The sequence below is a fragment of the Nicotiana sylvestris genome, chromosome 7 (genome assembly GCF_000393655.2).
Source record: "Nicotiana sylvestris chromosome 7, ASM39365v2, whole genome shotgun sequence".
In the NCBI taxonomy this organism is placed as follows: Eukaryota; Viridiplantae; Streptophyta; class Magnoliopsida; order Solanales; family Solanaceae; genus Nicotiana; species Nicotiana sylvestris.
Window position 1 is genome coordinate 6,012,408 of NC_091063.1, and position 19,918 is coordinate 6,032,325.

Sequence of the window (19,918 nt, forward strand, 5' to 3'; positions counted from 1 at the left end):
CATTGATCCAATGGACCACATTAATCTCACCATCTCAATATACCAAACTCCTAAACCCCTTACCCCCCCCCCCCCATTTCCCGACCCCTCTTCTTCGTCTCCCAAACCACAGACCAAATGACCTCTCGAAACCCTAGAGCCACCACCCCATGTCTTTGCTTGAAACCCGGCGGCAACGATGTCGCCGGCCACCCAAATAACACCCCTGAACCTCCTAACCTCCCTCAACACGATTCCATACTCTATTAACCTCGAATCACGCCACAACTTCTCGAATCTTCAATCACAGAATCAACCTAAAACCTCACCTTCTACGATGACCCTCAAATTAACACCCCTGAGCCTCCTAACCACCCTCAACCTGAATCCCCACTCCGTTGTCCTCGAATCATCCCCGGCCTTTTCGAATCTTCGATCGAAGCTCAGGACCCAAAACCCTAGTTCATCTAATGAACCCCAAACTCACACCAGCTATCCACCTGACCTCCCTCGTGCCTAAAACGCCCTTGGTCTGGCTCGAATCTTGCTAGAACTGGTCGAGTTTCAAATCAATTGAAGAACCCTAGAGAGCCAAAACCTGGAACCTGTCCGAGTAAAGAGGAAATTTGAGGTTCTTAATCGACTTTAGTCGAGTGTTTTCAGTCGAGAACACTCGATTAAGGTCTGTTTGGACCTCAAAAGTTCGAGTCGAAGTCTAAAATGGGAACTGTTTGGAGTTAGCATGTAATTTTGAGGTATTTTTCTTCTTCCTTTTTTCTTTCTATTTTTGTTATTATTTATCTGCTTAAGCTTCATGGAGTTAGCATGTAATTTATTTCTATGTATCCGTAACCTTGATAGTTCAATAGGAGTTCGTCCTGAATCATTGTTCTTATGTTGATGCCATTTGATCTGATTTAAATTCTAGTTTGAACGGTTATTTGAATTCGAATTGAATTGGTTATAGTTGAAAGATATAATATAGATTAAAGGGTTTACAGTAGAAGATTCTAGGGTAAATCATAGGAGTTTTCTGGGGGTAATTTGGGAGTTCAAAGGTTTGAAAATGGGTTTAACTGGGTAGTCCGCCCAGTAGGGTCCTGATGTACCATTAAACTAATGCTTTAGTTTATTAATAGTGGGGCCACTAAGTAATAAGTAGGGCTCTAATGGGTTATGAGAGTAATAATATGTTTAATGCTTTTTACTAAATTGGAAATCAGAAACAGTAAGTAATGATAAAAGGTTAAAAGTGTTCACATAGTAGAAGAATATTTAAGGCTGGAAAGTAAAAAGGAGTAGGGGGTAATAATAAAAGGTTTTGTTTTACAACTGTAAAAAAAAAGGGGCTGGAAAGGGTTTAAGGTTTTAGTATAAATATAGAGATTAGTAGAGACATTGAAAAAAATGAGATTCTGAAAATTAGAGGAGAAACCAGGAGAGAGGAAAAGTCAATCTGAGAGAACAGTTTTTACTATTGAATCAGTTCTAAGAGAGAGTTTAAGAGAAAGGATATTGTTCCATTGAGTTCTAGGCAGAATTTAGATTCCAAGCACTGGTTCTTGCCCCTTTTGATTGTTGAATCTATTTGGCAGTCTATTGATTCTGTTTCTAAACTTATCCGAGCTCAGTTTGTTCTGTTTTGGGTGTCTGTATTGCTGTTGGTTGACAAACTCATTCTGGGTTGTGGTTGAGTGTTATTCTGGTTTTAAAACTGGTTTTTGGAGTTGTTCTGAATCCCATTGTTGTTGTATTATCTGCTGCTTACCTGCTACTGACTTCTCCTTCTTCTTGTCCTGTTTTCCAATCCAAGTACATGTTGAATCTCCACATCATGTAGAGTTTGGTTGAAATAAAATGAAATGGAAACTTAACTTCATTGGAAAACTTCAGTAGCTACTATATCTTCCTTATAATTGAATGTAATGGTTTGAATTGTAATTAGGACTATTTGTTTAAGTATTTGGAATGGCTGAATCTACAGCTTGTAATAAATTGCCTTTGAACTGCTTCGAACCAATTCAAATTCGTGACTATCTAGTTGCAATTCAGTACAATGGGTGTACGTGTAGTTTAGTGTTCATTTATGTTTAAAAAGAAAAGTCGGAAACAGTTGGATTTGAAATCGAGTTTGATGTCCAGTTGAGCATGTATTGTATTGCAGTAACTCATATCATGCAGATTAGTTCTTAATATATAGGTGTTAACTAGCGTTGGTAGAAGTGTATGACCAATAGTCTAATCTTTGAAGGCATGATATGCAATCTTATTGTCGAACTCAAAGCTACCTCTTAATTTGCTCTTTCACCTTTAGTAAAAACGGACCGGTAGTTAAAATAATCTAATCTTCAAACCATGTTTTGTTCATTTTAGTAAAAGGACGCAGTAATTTCGATGGGTACTTGATTTGATTCAACTGAAGCTGCGTCGGTCTAGTGGTCAGCCTAATTCCAGGCCATCTGAGCTTTAGCGCTTTAACGAATGGCCCGGGTTTTACCTTATTTGTATACTCGCATGGGCCTGGGCCAAATACTACGTTGGGCCGGCTTTTGGTTGTGCCAATTCACATTTTTCGGGCTTATCCTTGAGCCCTGAGACATATTTGGTTTACAATTATTGTTTTAGGCCCTTGACAAAATCGATTAGGATTTTTCTTTATTTTTAGAGACAAATTAATTAGAAAATCTTAGTTCACTTTAGGATAGACCTATAAATGAAATGAGACGAGCCTCGCTAAATAGAACACATAAGTCGCGGGGCCCTCATCAAATGTATATTTGAAATACTTAAATTCTGAGGCGAGCCGTTTAGCGAATTTCACGGTCTTCCCCAAAATAACCACGCGTTAGTCTCTTTAGGCGCGTACTTTAATAACATTACCTTCTTAAACCCGGGTGCACATTTATGTGACCCAAATCCAAATCTCAACAAAGTCAAAATGTATCTCTAATCATGGGTACATTGATTGTGACGTGGTTCGAGATGCATTTCCACGACGTTGTAAATTCTTTTAAAAATAATGAGTGAGACGAGCCTCGACAAACAAAAATACACAAGCTACGAGGCCCTCTATACGTGTTAGTAAAATTACTTAGACTTCGGTATGGGCCGTATAGCAAAATTTCACGGCCTTACCCAAAAATAATGTACGCTAGTCGCTTTAGGCGCGCCTTTAATAATTTACTTTCTTAAACTCGGGTGCACACTTATGTGACCCAAATCCAAATCTCAACAGAGTCGAGATGTGTCAACAACTACGGGTGCATTGATGTGACGTGGTTCGAGATGCGTTTTCACGACGTTGCAATTCTCGTTGAAAAAAATAACAATAATAAAAGCAGTAAAAAGTTTAAATTTGCACATAGGTTTAATATGAATTAAAATCAGATAAATAAGCCGAATATGACAGTTGAGCGACCGTGCTAGAACCACAGAACTTAGGAATGCCTAACACCTTCTCCCGGGTTAACAGAATTCCTTACCCGGAATTCTGGTTCACGGACTGTAATACAGAGTTAATCTTTTCCTCGATTCGGGATTCAACCGGTGACTTGGGACACCATAAATCTCCCAAGTGGCGACTCTGAATTAAATAATAAATCTCATTTCGATTGTCCTTTAATTGGAAAAACTCTCTTTACGTCCCTTCACGGGGGTGTAGGTAAAAAGGAGGTGTGACATAAGGGACTAGTTGGATTATTAACATGCTATGTACTGTTTTGTAACTTGTGGACAATAGGTACTTGTATAATTAGGATGGTTGTTAAACCGATTTGAGTTGTTTTGAATTGTGAGGGACTGTGAACTCTAATATGTAACTCATTTCTCGATGAAATCAAGTCCATAGTGTCAAATAGTTTCACTGTTCGGGTTAATTGCTCGCCACACCAAAAATCAAAGGCAAATCACAGCAAATAGGTGCATATTCACGTTGGTCCAGGTCACGTATGCTTAGTTTCGAATTGGAAATTATCCATGACTCCATGTGTGATTTAAGTCATTATTCGATAAGTGATTCGTTAGAGTGAGTTATAGGTAAGACCATTCCTACTCTAATAGGGATGAGCAAACAATTGTGAGTTATGTGCTAAACCAAATGAGAATTGAGCTATGTGTTAAAATCAGTGCTACAATAGCTTAGAAATGATGTCAATCTCGAGTGCAAAAAATTAGAAATTATGAATATGATTAATTCTGTAAATTAGCTCCCCCTACACCCATTGATCAAGTTGGACTGTCATGATCCCTGAGGCCTAAATAATTCCTGCCCTGACTATGGAAGTTCAATTGATAGGATACCAGGCGTATGAACCATTGCGGGCTCAGGCAGCCCATTTTCTGTGAAATGAAACTTTGGTCGTGTACTGAAAATGTCCTGCTCTCTTTGTTCAACTCTGGGGCTTAACTGTTTGAAATCGAGTTAGGTAATTTCGGATCTTTCACGTACATTAATTAACTAGGACTGCTTTCATTTTAGAGACGAATTAAATAGAAAATTATAGATTGTTTTAGGATGGACCTTTAAAATAATAAAAACGAGACGAGCCTCGCCAAATAAAAAATACAAAGATCGCATGGCCCTCATTAAATGTATATATTAAAACACTTAGATTGCGGGACGGACCGTCTAATGAATTTCACGGCTTTCCTCAAAATAATAATGCGTTAGTCTCTTTAGGCGCGTATTTTAATAACATTACCTCCCTAAACTCGGGTGCGCATTTATGTGACCCAAATCCAAATCTCAATGAAGTCGAAATGTGTCGCTAATCACGGGTACATTGATTGTGATGTGGTTCGAGATGCATTTCCACGACGTTGTAAATTCTTTTAAAAATAATGAGTGAGACGAGCCTCGACAAACAAAAATACACAAGCTACGAGGCCCTCTATACGTGTTAGTAAAATTACTTAGACTTCGGTATGGGCCGTATAGCAAAATTTCACGGCCTTACCCAAAAATAATGATACGCTAGTCGCTTTAGGCGCGCCTTTAATAATTTACTTTCTTAAACTCGGGTGCACACTTATGTGACCCAAATCCAAATCTCAACAGAGTCGAGATGTGTCAACAACTACGGGTGCATTGATGTGACGTGGTTCGAGATGCGTTTTCACGACGTTGCAATTCTCGTTGAAAAAAATAACAATAATAAAAGCAGTAAAAAGTTTAAATTTGCACATAGGTTCAATATGAATTAAAATCAGATAAATAAGCCGAATATGATAGTTGAGCGACCGTGCTAGAACCACAGAACTTAGGAATGCCTAACACCTTCTCCCGGGTTAACAGAATTCCTTACCCGGAATTCTGGTTCACGGACTGTAATACAGAGTTAACCTTTTCCTCGATTCGGGATTCAACCGGTAACTTGGGACACCATAAATCTCCCAAGTGGCGACTCTGAATTAAATAATAAATCTCATTTCGATTGTCCTTTAATTGGAAAAACTCTCTTTACGTCCCTTCACGGGGGTGTAGGTAAAAAGGAGGTGTGACATAAGGGACTAGTTGGATTATTAACATGCTATGTACTGTTTTGTAACTTGTGGACAATAGGTACTTGTATAATTAGGATGGTTGTTAAACCGATTTGAGTTGTTTTGAATTGTGAGGGACTGTGAACTCTAATATGTAACTCATTTCTCGATGAAATCAAGTCCATAGTGTCAAATAGTTTCACTGTTCGGGTTAATTGCTCGCCACACCAAAAATCAAAGGCAAATCACAGCAAATAGGTGCATATTCACGTTGGTCCAGGTCACATATGCTTAGTTTCGAATTGGAAATTATCCATGACTCCATGTGTGATTTAAGTCATTATTCGATAAGTGATTCGTTAGAGTGAGTTATAGGTAAGACCATTCCTACTCTAATAGGGATGAGCAAACAATTGTGAGTTATGTGCTAAACCAAATGAGAATTGAGCTATGTGTTAAAATCAGTGCTACAATAGCTTAGAAATGATGTCAATCTCGAGTGCAAAAAATTAGAAATTATGAATATGAATAATTCTGTAAATTAGCTCCCCCCTACACCCATTGATCAAGTTGGACTGTCATGATCCCTGAGGCCTAAATAATTCCTGCCCTGACTATGGAAGTTCAATTGATAGGATACTAGGCGTATGAACCATTGCGGGCTCAGGCGGCCCATTTTCTGTGAAATGAAACTTTGGTCGTGTACTGAAAATGTCCTGCTCTCTTTATTCAACTCTGGGGCTTAACTGTTTGAAATCGAGTTAGGTAATTTCGGATCTTTCACGTACATTAATTAACTAGGACTGCTTTCATTTTAGAGACGAATTAAATAGAAAATTATAGATTGTTTTAGGATGGACCTTTAAAATAATAAAAACGAGACGAGCCTCGCCAAATAAAAAATACAAAGATCGCATGGCCCTCATTAAATGTATATATTAAAACACTTAGATTGCGGGACGGACCGTCTAATGAATTTCACGGCTTTCCTCAAAATAATAACGCGTTAGTCTCTTTAGGCGCGTATTTTAATAACATTACCTCCCTAAACTCGGGTGCGCATTTATGTGACCCAAATCCAAATCTCAACGAAGTCGAAATGTGTCGCTAATCACGGGTACATTGATTGTGACGTGGTTCGAGATGCATTTCCACGACGTTGCAAATTCTTTTTTTTAAAATAATGAATGAGACGAGCCTCGACAAACAAAAATACACATGTTGCGGGGCCCTCTATACGTGTTGGTAAAATTACTTAGACTTCGGGATGAGCCGTTTAGCAAAATTTCACAGCCTTACCCAAAATAATGATGCGCTAGTCACTTTAGGCGCGCCTTTAATGATTTACTTTCTTAAACTCGGGTGCACATTTACGTGACCCAAATCCAAATCTCAACAGAGTTGAAATGTGTCAATAACCACGGGTGCATTGATGTGACGTGGTTCGAGATGTATTTTCACGATGTTGCAATTCTCGTTAAAAATAATAATAATAAAAGCGGTAAACAGTTAAAATTTGCACATAGGTTCAACGTGTATTAAAATCAGATAAATAAGCCAAATATGACAATTGAGCGACCGTGCTAGAACCACGGAACTCGGGAATGCCTAACACCTTCTCCCGGGTTAACAAAATTCCTTACTCGGATTTCTGGTTCGCGGACTGTAATACAGAGTCAATCATTTCCTCGATTCGGGATTCAACCGGTGACTTGGGACACCATTAATCTCTCAAGTGACGACTCTGAATCTTTAAATAAAATTCCGTTTCGATTGTCCTTTAATTGGAAAAAACTCCTCTGCGCCCCTACGGGCGCGGGTAAAAAGGAGGTGTGACACACATATATCTATCTCATAGATGCATCTTATGTGGTATACATGGTAGGTGAGTGGACCTATATTCACCTTTGATATTTCCAGTATTCATGGGATTCAATGCCAATTTTAGTTGGTCTATTAATTAATAAGAACAAGTAACATAAGAGAATTCGTAAAGAACTTTCTAGTTCTTTAATATTTACCTATGTGAATTCTCTTTTATTTTTGTACATCATACTTAAATTAACATGGCTAAACCAATTATGCCAACTGAATAAATTATCAATATTGATAAATTTCAGGTTTACACCATGACGTGTGCAATTATGAATAAACTCCAAGTTTATTATGATATGGGTTTTTATATTAATAAATTTTTACTTTATTGTGACATTTTTTGTTTGTATAGTACAAACTGGAAAATAAAGCGGGTAGCTTTTCACATATATATTACCCCACCACAAGTAGTAGTAATAGAATATATTAAATCTTTCCTTTATTTATAGTCTCAATATAATCATCCGCTTTCGCGTAAACTTTGGAAACTGAATAAGTTTCTTTGAGGCTTACTACGACACAACAAATTGACATGATAATCAATTGTATTCCTCCAAAATAGTAATAGTTGGCTCTTCTAGAACTCTCAATTAATTTGGTACTACCACATATTCACCAGCATCCTTTGATAATCTCATTACCAAAGTATTTTGGCGTATAATAGGTACGTGACCAATGACCTTTCATGCCATAATAATGTCAGTATTTTCTTATTCATCTCAAACCTCCTTCTAGAGGTGAGTGTGGTATATTCACTACCACTAGTACGTTCATATTCTTTCAAGACTGAATATGTATTCATAAATCACATGTTGTCACATTCACATCATGAATGGATAATAATCATCTATTTGTGCTTTACGAAATCTCATGTCAAATTGATGACAAACATTACTTTCACATAGTGAGATTATTTTGAGAATCCTTATTGTTCTCATTACCATAATGATGACATATAATTTTGTCTATTGTCACGTCCACATCTATTGATACTTTCACTGTAATAATTTTGTCTTCTTTCAGACTTATTACATATTGCTACTACATTCTCTTAAGGAAACGAGAATGAAGTAAATTCATTGGGACGAGTTTCCAATTCTTTGCCCACAATCATACGTAAATTTGATCATGACAAGATATAGAAATTTTACCACTTCAAGTGGTTATAATTTCTTGCAAACTCTATTAGTGTTATAATCAAAATTTATTGTCTTTGCTTGTATTAAAAATCAAATTATATAATTTCAAGAATTTAAAAGAGAAAATAAGGTAAAATACATACCTTAAATCTAGAATTTAATCCCGAAGGAAGTTCATGAAACAGTTGACAATCATTATGCTCAATCCCAAAGCTTCTACTCAATTAGTTAAAGACTCGTGCTGATAACGTGTTATAAAACAATAAAAGAAGAATATTGCAGAGAAAAGTAGAGAGAGAATTCTTCTTGATTTGGGATGATTTACAATGGAATAGAACCCCTAATAGAGGAAAAGTGACTAAGCCACCAAGTAGCAAACCTTAAAATATCTCTAAAATATAGATATTTAGCTTAAATAAAATTCTATTTATAATAGATTTTTGTTATATGTATTAACCCAAAGTAAAATAAAATCAAGCACTCGTACAAGGAAGAGACGGCGACGTCGTTTCGCTGTAGAAAACTATAGGCGCATTTTTTTTATGAGGTGTATAGTGTACGGTACATACGAGTAAACCGTCTTTGGTTCAAGTAGGAATTGTGAAGAATTTAACTCTTAACTCTCTCATCCTCGCCATTTTCCTCCTCCAATTCGCTCTCTGTTACTGTACTATTGTTTCGATTACGCACATACACATCTGTATCTACAGTCAATTTTGGAGAAAACCAAAAGCTTGAGGAATCAGAGGCGAAAAAGAAATGGTGTCGTACGTAAGCTTGTTGCTGTACGGAGTGGGAGGGATAGTGGTGGCGGGGATGGCAATACTGGTTGCATTTCAGGAAAAACTTGTGTACGTGCCGGTGTTGCCTGGACTCACAAAGTCATATCCAATTACTCCGGCTAGGCTTCGGCTGCTTTACGAAGATGTATGGCTCAGATCTTCTGATGGAGTTCGCCTTCATGCTTGGTTCATTAAGCTTTTCCCTGACTGTAGAGGTCCGCTCTCTTTTAAAATCATTTTTCGGCTTTTGCGATGTATAGGTTTAGTGAGATTTGCATTCGATCTAATTATACTGAAATATTCGAGGAATAGGGCGTTATTTAGCTTGAATTTGTGATTTTGAAGTAAGTGCTGGTGGATTATACGAAAAAAAAAAATCGAAATTGCTTCTGAATTTGGTGATTTTTTTTAATACCTAATTTCAGTTATACAACCATTTTTTAAAGGTTTTGACCTGAATTGTTGTGCGAGAACTTTGTTAAACTGATCTGGGAGTTACTTTGACCAAATAAGCATGGTTGATGTGATTGTTTGATTTGCTCGTCAATTTCTGTGGCGAGACTTCATATTGGAGGGTTTTGCTTAGTGATTAACTCTTTGGATAATTTGATTATGCAAATGAGCTAAAATTTCCATATAAAATGATTATTTCTGTGTCCAAGAGTAAAGAATTTTAGTTATCTATGGCTGCATATAGTTCTGCTAAAATGTAGTGGTGGCGAACGGCTAGAATACTGCTACAGATGGACAGCAACATCTAGTCATCTACTACCTAAAGTTAAAAATCCTCATTGTAAATTAGTGTGTATGATAGTGTTATTCTGTTGCCAAGCCAGGAAGTATGGATGTGATGACAGGATGTGCTAGTTAGCCATTTGTCACTGGAATAAAATAACCTAAATACAAATATACGATACAACATTCACCTTCGAACTCCATAAATCAGTAGCTCATTTGTGCATTCAAACTAAAATATCTACAGTACTTTTAGCAACCTAGTTGGAGATGTTCCCGCTTTCTGATAAAGGAAGCGATGTTGTAAGCATTTTGCATTATCTGGATGTGTTGTCTACTCGTTATTAGTTTTTGATTGCTGATTCAATTTAAGCTGAGATAGCATTTCGCATATGCAGGTCCAACTATCATCTTTTTCCAAGAAAATGCAGGAAGTATCCTTTTGTTATAAGGTCTTATTGAATGATTTACCGACTTTGTTTCCATATTCCTTTTCTTGATTGACCTTTTGCACTTTATGTCGTATAAGTCAACCCTATCTCGTTTGGTTATCCTTTACTAGTTAATTGCAGATATCGCACACCGTCTTGAAATGGTTCGCATAATGTTACAACGTCTTCAATGCAATGTTTTTATGCTTTCATATCGAGGGTACTAGTCACTTCCCTGTATTTATCAGTTTCCTGTCTGTGCTTTGCTTTGACAATGCTGGTGTCCTTTTTTTCTTTTTTAATTTCTAATATTTTTGTTGTAACAAAGTTATGGAGCCAGTGATGGATACCCTTCTCAACACGGGATCATAAAGGATGCTCAGGTTTGTTAGTTTCCCCACATCCATAGATTTTTACCTAAGATCTATAGATGAAATTACATAGTTATGCTTGTCTCTTTCAAAAGGCTGCACTGGATCATTTAGTTCAGAGGACTGATATTGACACATCAAGAATAGTAGTCTTTGGAAGGTCACTTGGAGGAGCTGTTGGATCTGTTCTTACCAAAAACAATCCTGACAAGGTATTGTAGCAAAAGAAATAGTAGTCTACTCTTCTACTGAATCTTTATCGGTATTAGAAATCACATTACCTCCACATGCCAAGTAACGTTATTTTGGGGTGTGGCACAAAATTTCCCTTTCCTTAATATAGCTTCATGGTCTGATGTGAATAACACATCTAGATTCTGGTAATTCTATTGTTATTCTTCAGTTGATCCAGTTTCTTAGACGATTAATTTTTGAGGTGTTTTTGCTGCCGATTATGTATAGTTGATTAAGCATGTATCTTGATCAAGCTGTGCTTAAGAATAGAATCCTCGTCATTTTGTTTTGTGGAATCTCTATGCGCCACCTTTTTGTTACTTTCTTCTGTCTGAGTTTTATTCCATAGTTTAAACTGCTGAAGGTGTTTATAACTTGTACATGTTTTTGACATTTATGTCCTAGTTGTCTTTTACTATTGTAGGTTGCTGGGCTCATATTGGAGAATACTTTCACCTCTATCCTGGATATGGCTGGAGTTCTCTTGCCATTCTTGAAGTGGGTCATTGGGGGAAGTGGTTCAAAGGGTCTCAAACTTCTTAACTTTGTTGTTCGATCTCCATGGAATACCATTGATGTCATTGGTGAGGTGAGGGTGCATCTTTAAAAGCTCTCTCTCTCTCTCTCTCTCCCTCCCCCCCCCCCCCAAAATTATAATTGGCTTGAGTTGGTTTTCCATAGAAGTAAAATCTTTGAATTTATTATTCTATTGAGCTTACTAGAGGTAGAGAAAGTTGTGAAGATGTCACTCAAGTTTGCGAAGTTTATATAAGTTAAATTCTTGGAGGGATAAAAATTACGTTTTAGCAAATAGTTTATCACTTTTAAGATTATCTGAAACAGAACTAAGTAATCTAAATTGGAGAGATTTCATGGTTTATCTAATAGCAGACTTTTTTAATGTGACAACCTTGATAAGACATTTCAGATGCTTTTTTCTCTATATGATTAATTTCTTTGAAAAAGAACTTTATCTTCCGACATATTTGTTTGCTATGAAATGCACGTGAATCGCATGTCAGTCATATTTTTATTTTTCATTGATGTGATGCAAATGACGTAGCTGTTCAGAGATCTAGTTACCATCCTTTCCAATGGCATGTGTTGATAACAATGCATTTTGCGGTTCTTATTGACCATGAATCTGTGTATTATAGTAGCCTGAACCATCTTGGATTTTTTTTTGAACTTGTGAAATAACTTTTCGTCTGCTTGCCTTTTATTTATCATTATTATTGAGTTGCTAGAAGCGGCTGAAATTGTGTTTCTGCCTTTGTTTTCCTCGTTATGTTCACAAGTTCACTCAGACTTCAGGCTCATACTTGCTGATGCTTTTGAGTGCAGATCAGGCAACCAATCCTCTTTCTATCTGGATTACAAGATGAGATGGTTCCACCAGTCCACATGCAGATGTTATATGCAAAGGCAGCTGCACGCAACAGGCAATGCTTATTTGTGGAATTTCCTAACGGGATGCACATGGATACCTGGTTGGCAGGTGGTGATCACTATTGGAGGACAATTCAGCAATTTTTGGAAGAAACTGTTCGAAAGAAGGAGGATGATGAATCAAAGGAAGATGAGGAATTGTCCTCTAAGCAAAATGGTTAGTTGCAGATTCACCTGCTACTATTCTGCTATCTTCTCTGTAGGGTTTTGGGCATCTCAACTTTTCTCTAGGCAATTTTTCTGCATAGACATGGTTGATAAACCTTCTTGTGAGGGTTATGTTAAGTTAGAGTTGTATAGGCTGCAAGCTTCTTAAAGATACCTGAACCACAAACTCCTTTGAAACTCTCCTGGATAAAGTTTTCTCCCTTAAAGAAAGGGCTTGAGTATAATTGATTCCTCCCAACATCTGAAAGGTAAGTCTCCTATCTTTTGAGCCTAAGGAATATCTCTGTACCACCTTGTAATGTCCAAAATCTACTGTCTCGAAGATCTAGATAAAGTAAATTTGGAAAGGACTTCGGGAGCAACTATATCTGACGGGTATCTATAAATTCATAGAAGAGTAAATCCTATTATTTCTTCCAATGAAGCTCCTGTTATGTCTCCTTTCTAGTTTCTATACCTATAAGATTATCGGAGAAGTACCTTTTATAGGAGAAATGCTTGTTTCCTCGCCTAGTCATTTATCTTTACCTTGTGGATCATTGTTTATCAGTGCGTTGAATTTGCACGTTGAAAACTTACAATCTTTGCGAACATTCTTATGTAGACTAATTGCGACCTTTTGGTTTGTATATAATTTGCAGTATCTTCAGAATTTGTCGCAAGCTGAAATCTTGAGTTTCAGGCAGTTCAGATGTGACTTTGGATTCCAGGATTCAAATACATTTCTTTTGATGTTGCGGTGACCAAGAGCGCTTTGTGATATCAAGGAACGAGAAGTGCATCCGTTCAAATTTATTCTTCTGAAAATATTTTTACAATCCTATTTTCAGAAGGCAGAAAGATGTGAATGGTCTTAATTTCTACTGCATCTCACTAACAATACTAGCGTCTTCAGATATAGGTCCGGCTGACTCGTGTTGTATGAATAAAGATTCAAACGTTTCAGTTGTTTGCAAAAACGTAAATGCCAACTCTACCACCCAGTTACAGGACGTCTAAATGGGTGACTCTTATTTTGGTGTGATGTATTTTCTTCGAACCGAGTTGTAATTGGTGAACTTCAGCCTATATCTTGTAGTATTCAATATGTTTGTATCCTTCTATTAGTTATTACCTTTTTTTCTGTCAAATTGCTGAGATGAAAATGCTTTTAGTGGGAAATTATTTCGTTCAACAGATTGATCAGCATATAGAAACGGAATGGAATTGAGAAACCTCGTCTCTTTGATTCTAGTAAACCTCGTCGTTGGTGGATGAATGCAAATGAGGCTTGGATATATAAGAACAAACATTTTCCCGAGAGTATTAATGGCACAAATATTTAATTAGTGTGTAATATCAAAAATTTAAAGTATGACAAATATTTTATGTTTTGACCTACGTTGCTGCGACTCCCTTAAAATGTCACTGGGTGTGTGTTGGATTTTCCAAAAGTAGTGTATATTTGGAGGATTCGATATGGGTGTTGCAGCTTCGTGTTACATAGGCTTTGATAGTGTATGGGTGCTGCAATTGTTTTGGAGAGTTCGCGCAACATAGGTTTTGACAGGGAGAATCCAATGAACAACAATGATTACTTAGGATCAACTTGTTTCGATATAGTTTGATTCATGATCGCATCTGCAAACCTTATTTCGTAGGCTTTAGAGGATGTTTTTCATTCTTCATTCGGTCCTTAGTAGTCTTTTCAAAGTCAACCTAATCGGTGACCTTTTTCAAGGCGCTAAAGATATAAAATTAGGTCCTATTAAAATAATTATATGTAAATTTTCATGATAAGCACTAAACTAAACTGTAATATAGTAAATTTAATAACTAACCTGATTAAACTTACCCCATTGTTTACATTAGCATTTCTCTTTTGGCCTTCTTCACTCTCATCTTATCCTTACGTAACTGAATTCCATTTAAACTATTGAATCCTCACGTCCGCCAATAAAATTATTCCACGTCAGCAGGAGCGCCACAGCACTGCTCCATACAAGAAATCCTCATTCAAATTTGTCTCTGTTTCCATTTCCACTTCGGTTCATTTACCACCTGTTGTACCTTCGCAGAGTTTTTTTATTTTTATTTTTACCAAAATCACCCTCCAAATTCAGTAATATTACGAGAATACCCTTCTTCCTTTCTTAGTACTACCACCTTTATATTCTTTTCGTGCTTAAAAAGTTCTTGAAAATACCGGAACTGAAACAGAGCAAAGTGACAGTCGACTGAGCAGTGTGGCAATGGAGGGCGGCGCACAGAACAATCCCCGTACCGTAGAGGAAGTTTTTAGGGATTTTAAAGGCCGTCGAGCTGGCATGATCAAAGCCCTTACCACTGGTAACGTACAACTATTTGGACTTACACACATTCCTTTTATTTTTCTTTTTTCGTTAAACCGACTAGCTTTCTTTGTTTTTATGCTCTAATTATTGAGCTTTTTTTTTTGGGTTTTGAGCTGTGCTACATTCTGATCATTCTGTTTGTTTTTTTGCTTTTGCAGATGTCGAGGAATTTTATCAGCAGTGTGACCCGGGTTAGTTATGGATCTTTTTACGTTCTTTTTTATGCACATTTTTTTTTCCTGTAAAAAATCGTGTACGCGATCGGCGATTGTCGTCCGTTGGGTTTATTTTTGCTTTGTGTGGTTGTACTTAGTTTTATTTGCTTTTGAATTTTGGTGGGTTTTGGGTTCTAATGTCATTTTGGCCTGCTCTTTTTTAGTAATAATTGCTTTTACGAAGAGTGAACGTGTGGAAACATGTGCTGTTCATTTATTAGATTGTTCAGATTAGTAAATTTCTACTGTTTGTGATGCTGACCCCAACGAGACATTTTTATTTTACATATTAAAAGGCATTATTATTCTGCTATTTCGGGAGTCTGGGTATTGGGTCTAAGGACAGAAGAAGAAGAACTTTATTGCTCCTTTTCTCTTTTCAATTACTAGTATATATGGTATGTGTTTTACTGGGTTTTAACTGAGTAAAAAGTTTTTTACTGGTTAATCTCACATCCAATTCAAGATTTTAGAGTTTGATATGGTATTTTCTGCTTGCTTCTAGAGGTATCCATATTACTTCAAGAGCATTTTTGTCTCTATGTTTGTGTGCAATGTGAATTTATTGTGAGGAAAATCTCTTATTTTAGAGCACTGATTAAGCTTTTTGCCCACTTTGGAATTGCCATGTACTGGTTGGTTGGTCTTCACCTGGAGATGATGTGATTGATAACCACAGTGTTTCTGCTTAATACCCGTTGTCCCTTACGACTTGACTTAGCAATCAATCTTTCATTTTTGAAGTTTACATAGCTTGGAAGATATTGGTCCAACTTCATATATGGGCTTCGTTTTTGGCTTATTTTCTGTTGGATAACTTTTTGTTGCAGCTTGTTATCAACTTAAGTTTCAAATTGTTCATTTTATGTAGTCTAATTTATGGTTTCAGTAAACTCGCGTAGTTTTTCTTGATCAAATTTAACAAATTTCATGATTTTTTTTTGAAGTTAGTGCCTGATTTAGAGCCTCAAATGCATTTTGCATAATAAAGATATGGGCGATCAAATGTTTTGTTCTGCCTTTCTTGCATAAGTCCCTGTTTCTTATTGAACAAGTGTTTTTATGATTGAGATTAGATCATGCAAATTCTTTTCTTCTCAAAAGTTTCACATTTGTTCTATCTCGGAAACCTTGCAGAAAAGGAAAATCTCTGCCTTTATGGATTTCCAAGCGAGCAGTGGGAAGTCAATTTGCCCGCTGAGGAAGTGCCTCCTGAGCTGCCAGAGCCAGCATTAGGTATAAACTTTGCTAGAGATGGGATGCAAGAAAAGGACTGGTTGGCTCTAGTTGCTGTCCATAGTGATGCATGGTTACTCTCTGTTGCCTTCTATTTTGGCGCCAGATTTGGCTTTGATAAAACCGACAGGTAAACTATTCTATGACAACCTTTAATAAAACAGTTGGTTTGTAATTTCCTTCTGGTTTGCACTTTCCTTCTGGTTTGCTGTTTTTGTAGGCACCTTTCAAGTGAATTACTTGTGTATATTTTCTTTTTAATGATATCAGCTTTGTTTCTTTTGTTCAAATGTCAGCTTTCCAGTTACCTCTCCTTGCTATAATTAGTTTGCTTCAAATCATAAATAGTTGTGAACAGCATACAAAGCCTATGTTTTTTCTGTTAACTAAACAGTGTCACTTTGTAAAGCATTCTGGAAGTATGCTTATAAATTATAAACACCTTATCGGATGTCAAATCTTGGAGGAGAATAGTCCCAGGAGACATCTGTGTACTTGTAATGAAAAAAAAACAGTTTACTTCTTTGGTGCAGTAGTCTACTTAGTATGAAAAGTTTCAGCTCTTCGCTAAATCTTTGTGATTTCTTTAATCTAGGAAACGTCTATTCAACATGATAAATGATCTGCCAACAATATATGAAGTTGTTACTGGAGTGGCCAAGAAGCAAGTAAAGGATAGATCAACAATTTCAAATCACAGCAGCAACAAGTCGAAGTCAAATTCTAAAGCGGTATGGTTGGAAACCTCTTCTACCCCCCATACTTCTCCCTTACCCCAAAAAGATGCTCTTCTTGGATAACAGTAGTTGTGCAATGCTCTTTACAACAATTCTTTGGACAGTGTTTAATTGAAAATCCTTCAGCTTAGGACATTGCCAGTGAATACTTGCCTTGAAGTTTATGGTTGTGGACGAAAGATACAGTCCACTGATCAGCAAATAGGTCTTCTGTGATTTGAGCCATGGTTCTTTTTCCAGCATCCACACAGTTCTGAACAATTAATGTCTGTGATGACTCTCGAGGGTAGTAAGTAGCATATATTAGTGATGTCCTAGTGACTAGCTTGCTATTTTCATGCCATTTTAATAACATTGAGAGGTATGAAGCTGGAAACTGAGTCAAGCATTTGTCCAATTTTCTACTATAGAGGAAAATCCATCTTTCTTACCTGTTATAGTATTTAGGAGTTAAAACTGGCCTCGTAAGTTGATATATTGTTGATTTATCATATTCTTGTAGAATTGTTTACCTTGGTGTTTGATTTAGAAACAGAATAGACTTTGGTTTATACAATTCTGGGCAGGTCTGGAAGTGGTTGCCCACTTCTGGTTTGAGGAATGCTTAGTAGTCAGTTAAAGTGCTTTGAACTAAAGTAATTACAGTTGCGTTTTATGCTTAAGTTTGTTAGAAGAGGCTTTTGGGTGATTAGGGTAAAGACAATGCTGGAGTTTTTCGAAAGAGGTACAGTGTGAGGTAAAGGATGATACTCCTAATGAACGTTAGTGTTGTTTCTTTCTTCTTTGAATTTCTCTCATGTAATCTCTTCCAATGTTTCTTATGTCTATCTCAATTCTTGCAGCTGCTTGATAACTGACCTTTTGCATAGTAGGTTCTTAATCTAAAACCAGTTTGCGATTTTGGCACTTGCATTGTGCTACATTCTCACACTGTATATTTCTTTATCCTATGTTCGGCAAATTCAGTCAAACTGCTTGAAAAGGCTCCATTAGCCTTCTCTTCGTAAAAAATGAACGTGTGCCTTGTTGAAGTTGCTTGTGCTAAGTTCTGTCTTCTGGTCTCGGCACACTATCACTATGGCTCTGCTCAATGCACTAGGCCATGCTCCTCTTAGACTAAATTCAGTATCCAGCCACATGTAACCTGTATCATTATGCCTCTGATGTGATGACATCTTAGTTATAGATCCATGCTTCGTTGGCTTTCTCCATGCGTGGCCCATCATCTTACCACTAGAGATTGATTTTTTTATTTTTTTATTTTAAATCTCAGGGTAAATACTCAAAGGCCCATGTAAAAGATGAGGATGACAGACTTGATGAGGAAGAAGACGAGGAGCATGGTGATACTCTGTGTGGTGCATGCGGTGAAAACTATGCTTCAGATGAATTCTGGATTTGCTGTGACATATGTGAGAGGTGGTTCCATGGCAAGTGTGTGAAGATCACCCCGGCGAGGGCTGAGCATATAAAGCAGTACAAATGCCCTTCATGCAGCAACAAGAGGTCACGCCCCTGACATTCTGTAGGATGTGTGCTGAGTTCCACAACTTGTAATTGTTCATGTAGAACTCAGCTCACTGCACATATCAGCAAGGCATGTGTATTCAGAGTTCTGGTCTCTAACCTTTGTTTATCAGGATACTTTTTACTAGTTTAGTTCTCTTAAGGCACTCTTCTATTCAACTCTAAACTATTGGATATTTAGGGATTTTAATCTTATGGGATGCATCTTTCAGTATCAATGCTAACTAATACAGTTCATGTGCAGTATGTTGTTGCAGCTATAGTTTCTGTTTTCCAATTACATGGGTTCTCCTTGTTTGATCATAAGATGTATGCTTATTGATTTTGAACTCAAATAATTGATGATGTGTTTTAGAAATGACTGCCATGAGCAATATGCCTCTTCATGGTTACAGCTTGTGCTTCACCTAAGCCAAGGGTCTATCGGAATCAGTCTTTCTATCTTCACAAGGTAGGGTTAAGGCTGCGTACATATTACCCTCCCCAGACCCCATTTATGGGATTACACTGGGTTTGTTTGTTGTTTGTTGTTGTTGTTGTTATGGTTACATCTTGCGATCTAGTTGACAAGTTACTGATTTGAATAAAACATTCCAATAAAGATTGAGTTATGAACTTAGCGGGCGCTGTGGGAAGTACGAGAGACCTGTGCTGGTCTCATAGTCAGCTTCATATATTGAACAGATATATTTTCTGCTTAATCTTACATGTTTTGAACTTATGATGTCTAACCTATTGTTTCCCCCATTAAGGTTTCTTACTGAAACCTTCTTTAGCATATTTGACCATTAGCATGAGTATTCAACTATGCTTTGTTTTCTGTCCTATATACACCACTGCTCTCACTATCTTTCCAGGATAGGGGTAAGGTTTGCGTATACACTATCCTCCTTAGACCCTACTTGTAGGATTTTACTGAGTTTGTTGTTGTTGATGTATATACACCACTACTCTCGCTTGGAAAAGAATCATCAATTGCAGTTAAAAAACAATGTCGTGAATAGACCTCTTCTATTGCGGTTAAAAACAATGTCGTGAATAGACCTCTTCTTTTACTGGGTCGTTGTTGTTGTATTGCGTTTGTCGAAATTGAAGTACACTAACCAGTTCAATTGAAACTAAGAAGCCACCTGAAAAGAATACAGAAAGAGGAAATATATCTTATGATTAGGAAGCACAAAGAAAATATATTTCCTCTTTTTTCATTTTAATCCTCTCACTTACGA

At 36.9% G+C, this 19,918-nt stretch overlaps 2 protein-coding genes across 2 annotated transcripts; both read left to right on the top strand.

Moving 5' to 3' along the window:
• Positions 1–9,033: 9,033 nt before the first annotated feature.
• On the top strand, positions 9,034–13,774 carry LOC104232746 (alpha/beta hydrolase domain-containing protein WAV2). Its single transcript, XM_009786013.2, has 8 exons — positions 9,034–9,471; positions 10,390–10,425; positions 10,564–10,642; positions 10,751–10,805; positions 10,889–11,005; positions 11,452–11,616; positions 12,372–12,633; positions 13,286–13,774. Exons 1-8 carry the CDS (start codon positions 9,234–9,236, stop codon positions 13,309–13,311), a joined length of 978 nt encoding a protein of 325 aa, XP_009784315.1. The 5' UTR covers positions 9,034–9,233; the 3' UTR covers positions 13,312–13,774.
• Positions 13,775–14,653: 879 nt separating this feature from the next.
• Positions 14,654–18,935, top strand: LOC104232747 (PHD finger protein ALFIN-LIKE 4). Its single transcript, XM_009786014.2, has 5 exons — positions 14,654–14,972; positions 15,136–15,168; positions 16,330–16,558; positions 17,024–17,159; positions 18,439–18,935. The coding sequence occupies exons 1-5, from the start codon at positions 14,876–14,878 to the stop codon at positions 18,682–18,684; spliced, it is 741 nt and encodes a 246-aa protein (XP_009784316.1). The 5' UTR covers positions 14,654–14,875; the 3' UTR covers positions 18,685–18,935.
• The last annotated feature ends 983 nt before the right edge of the window (positions 18,936–19,918 follow it).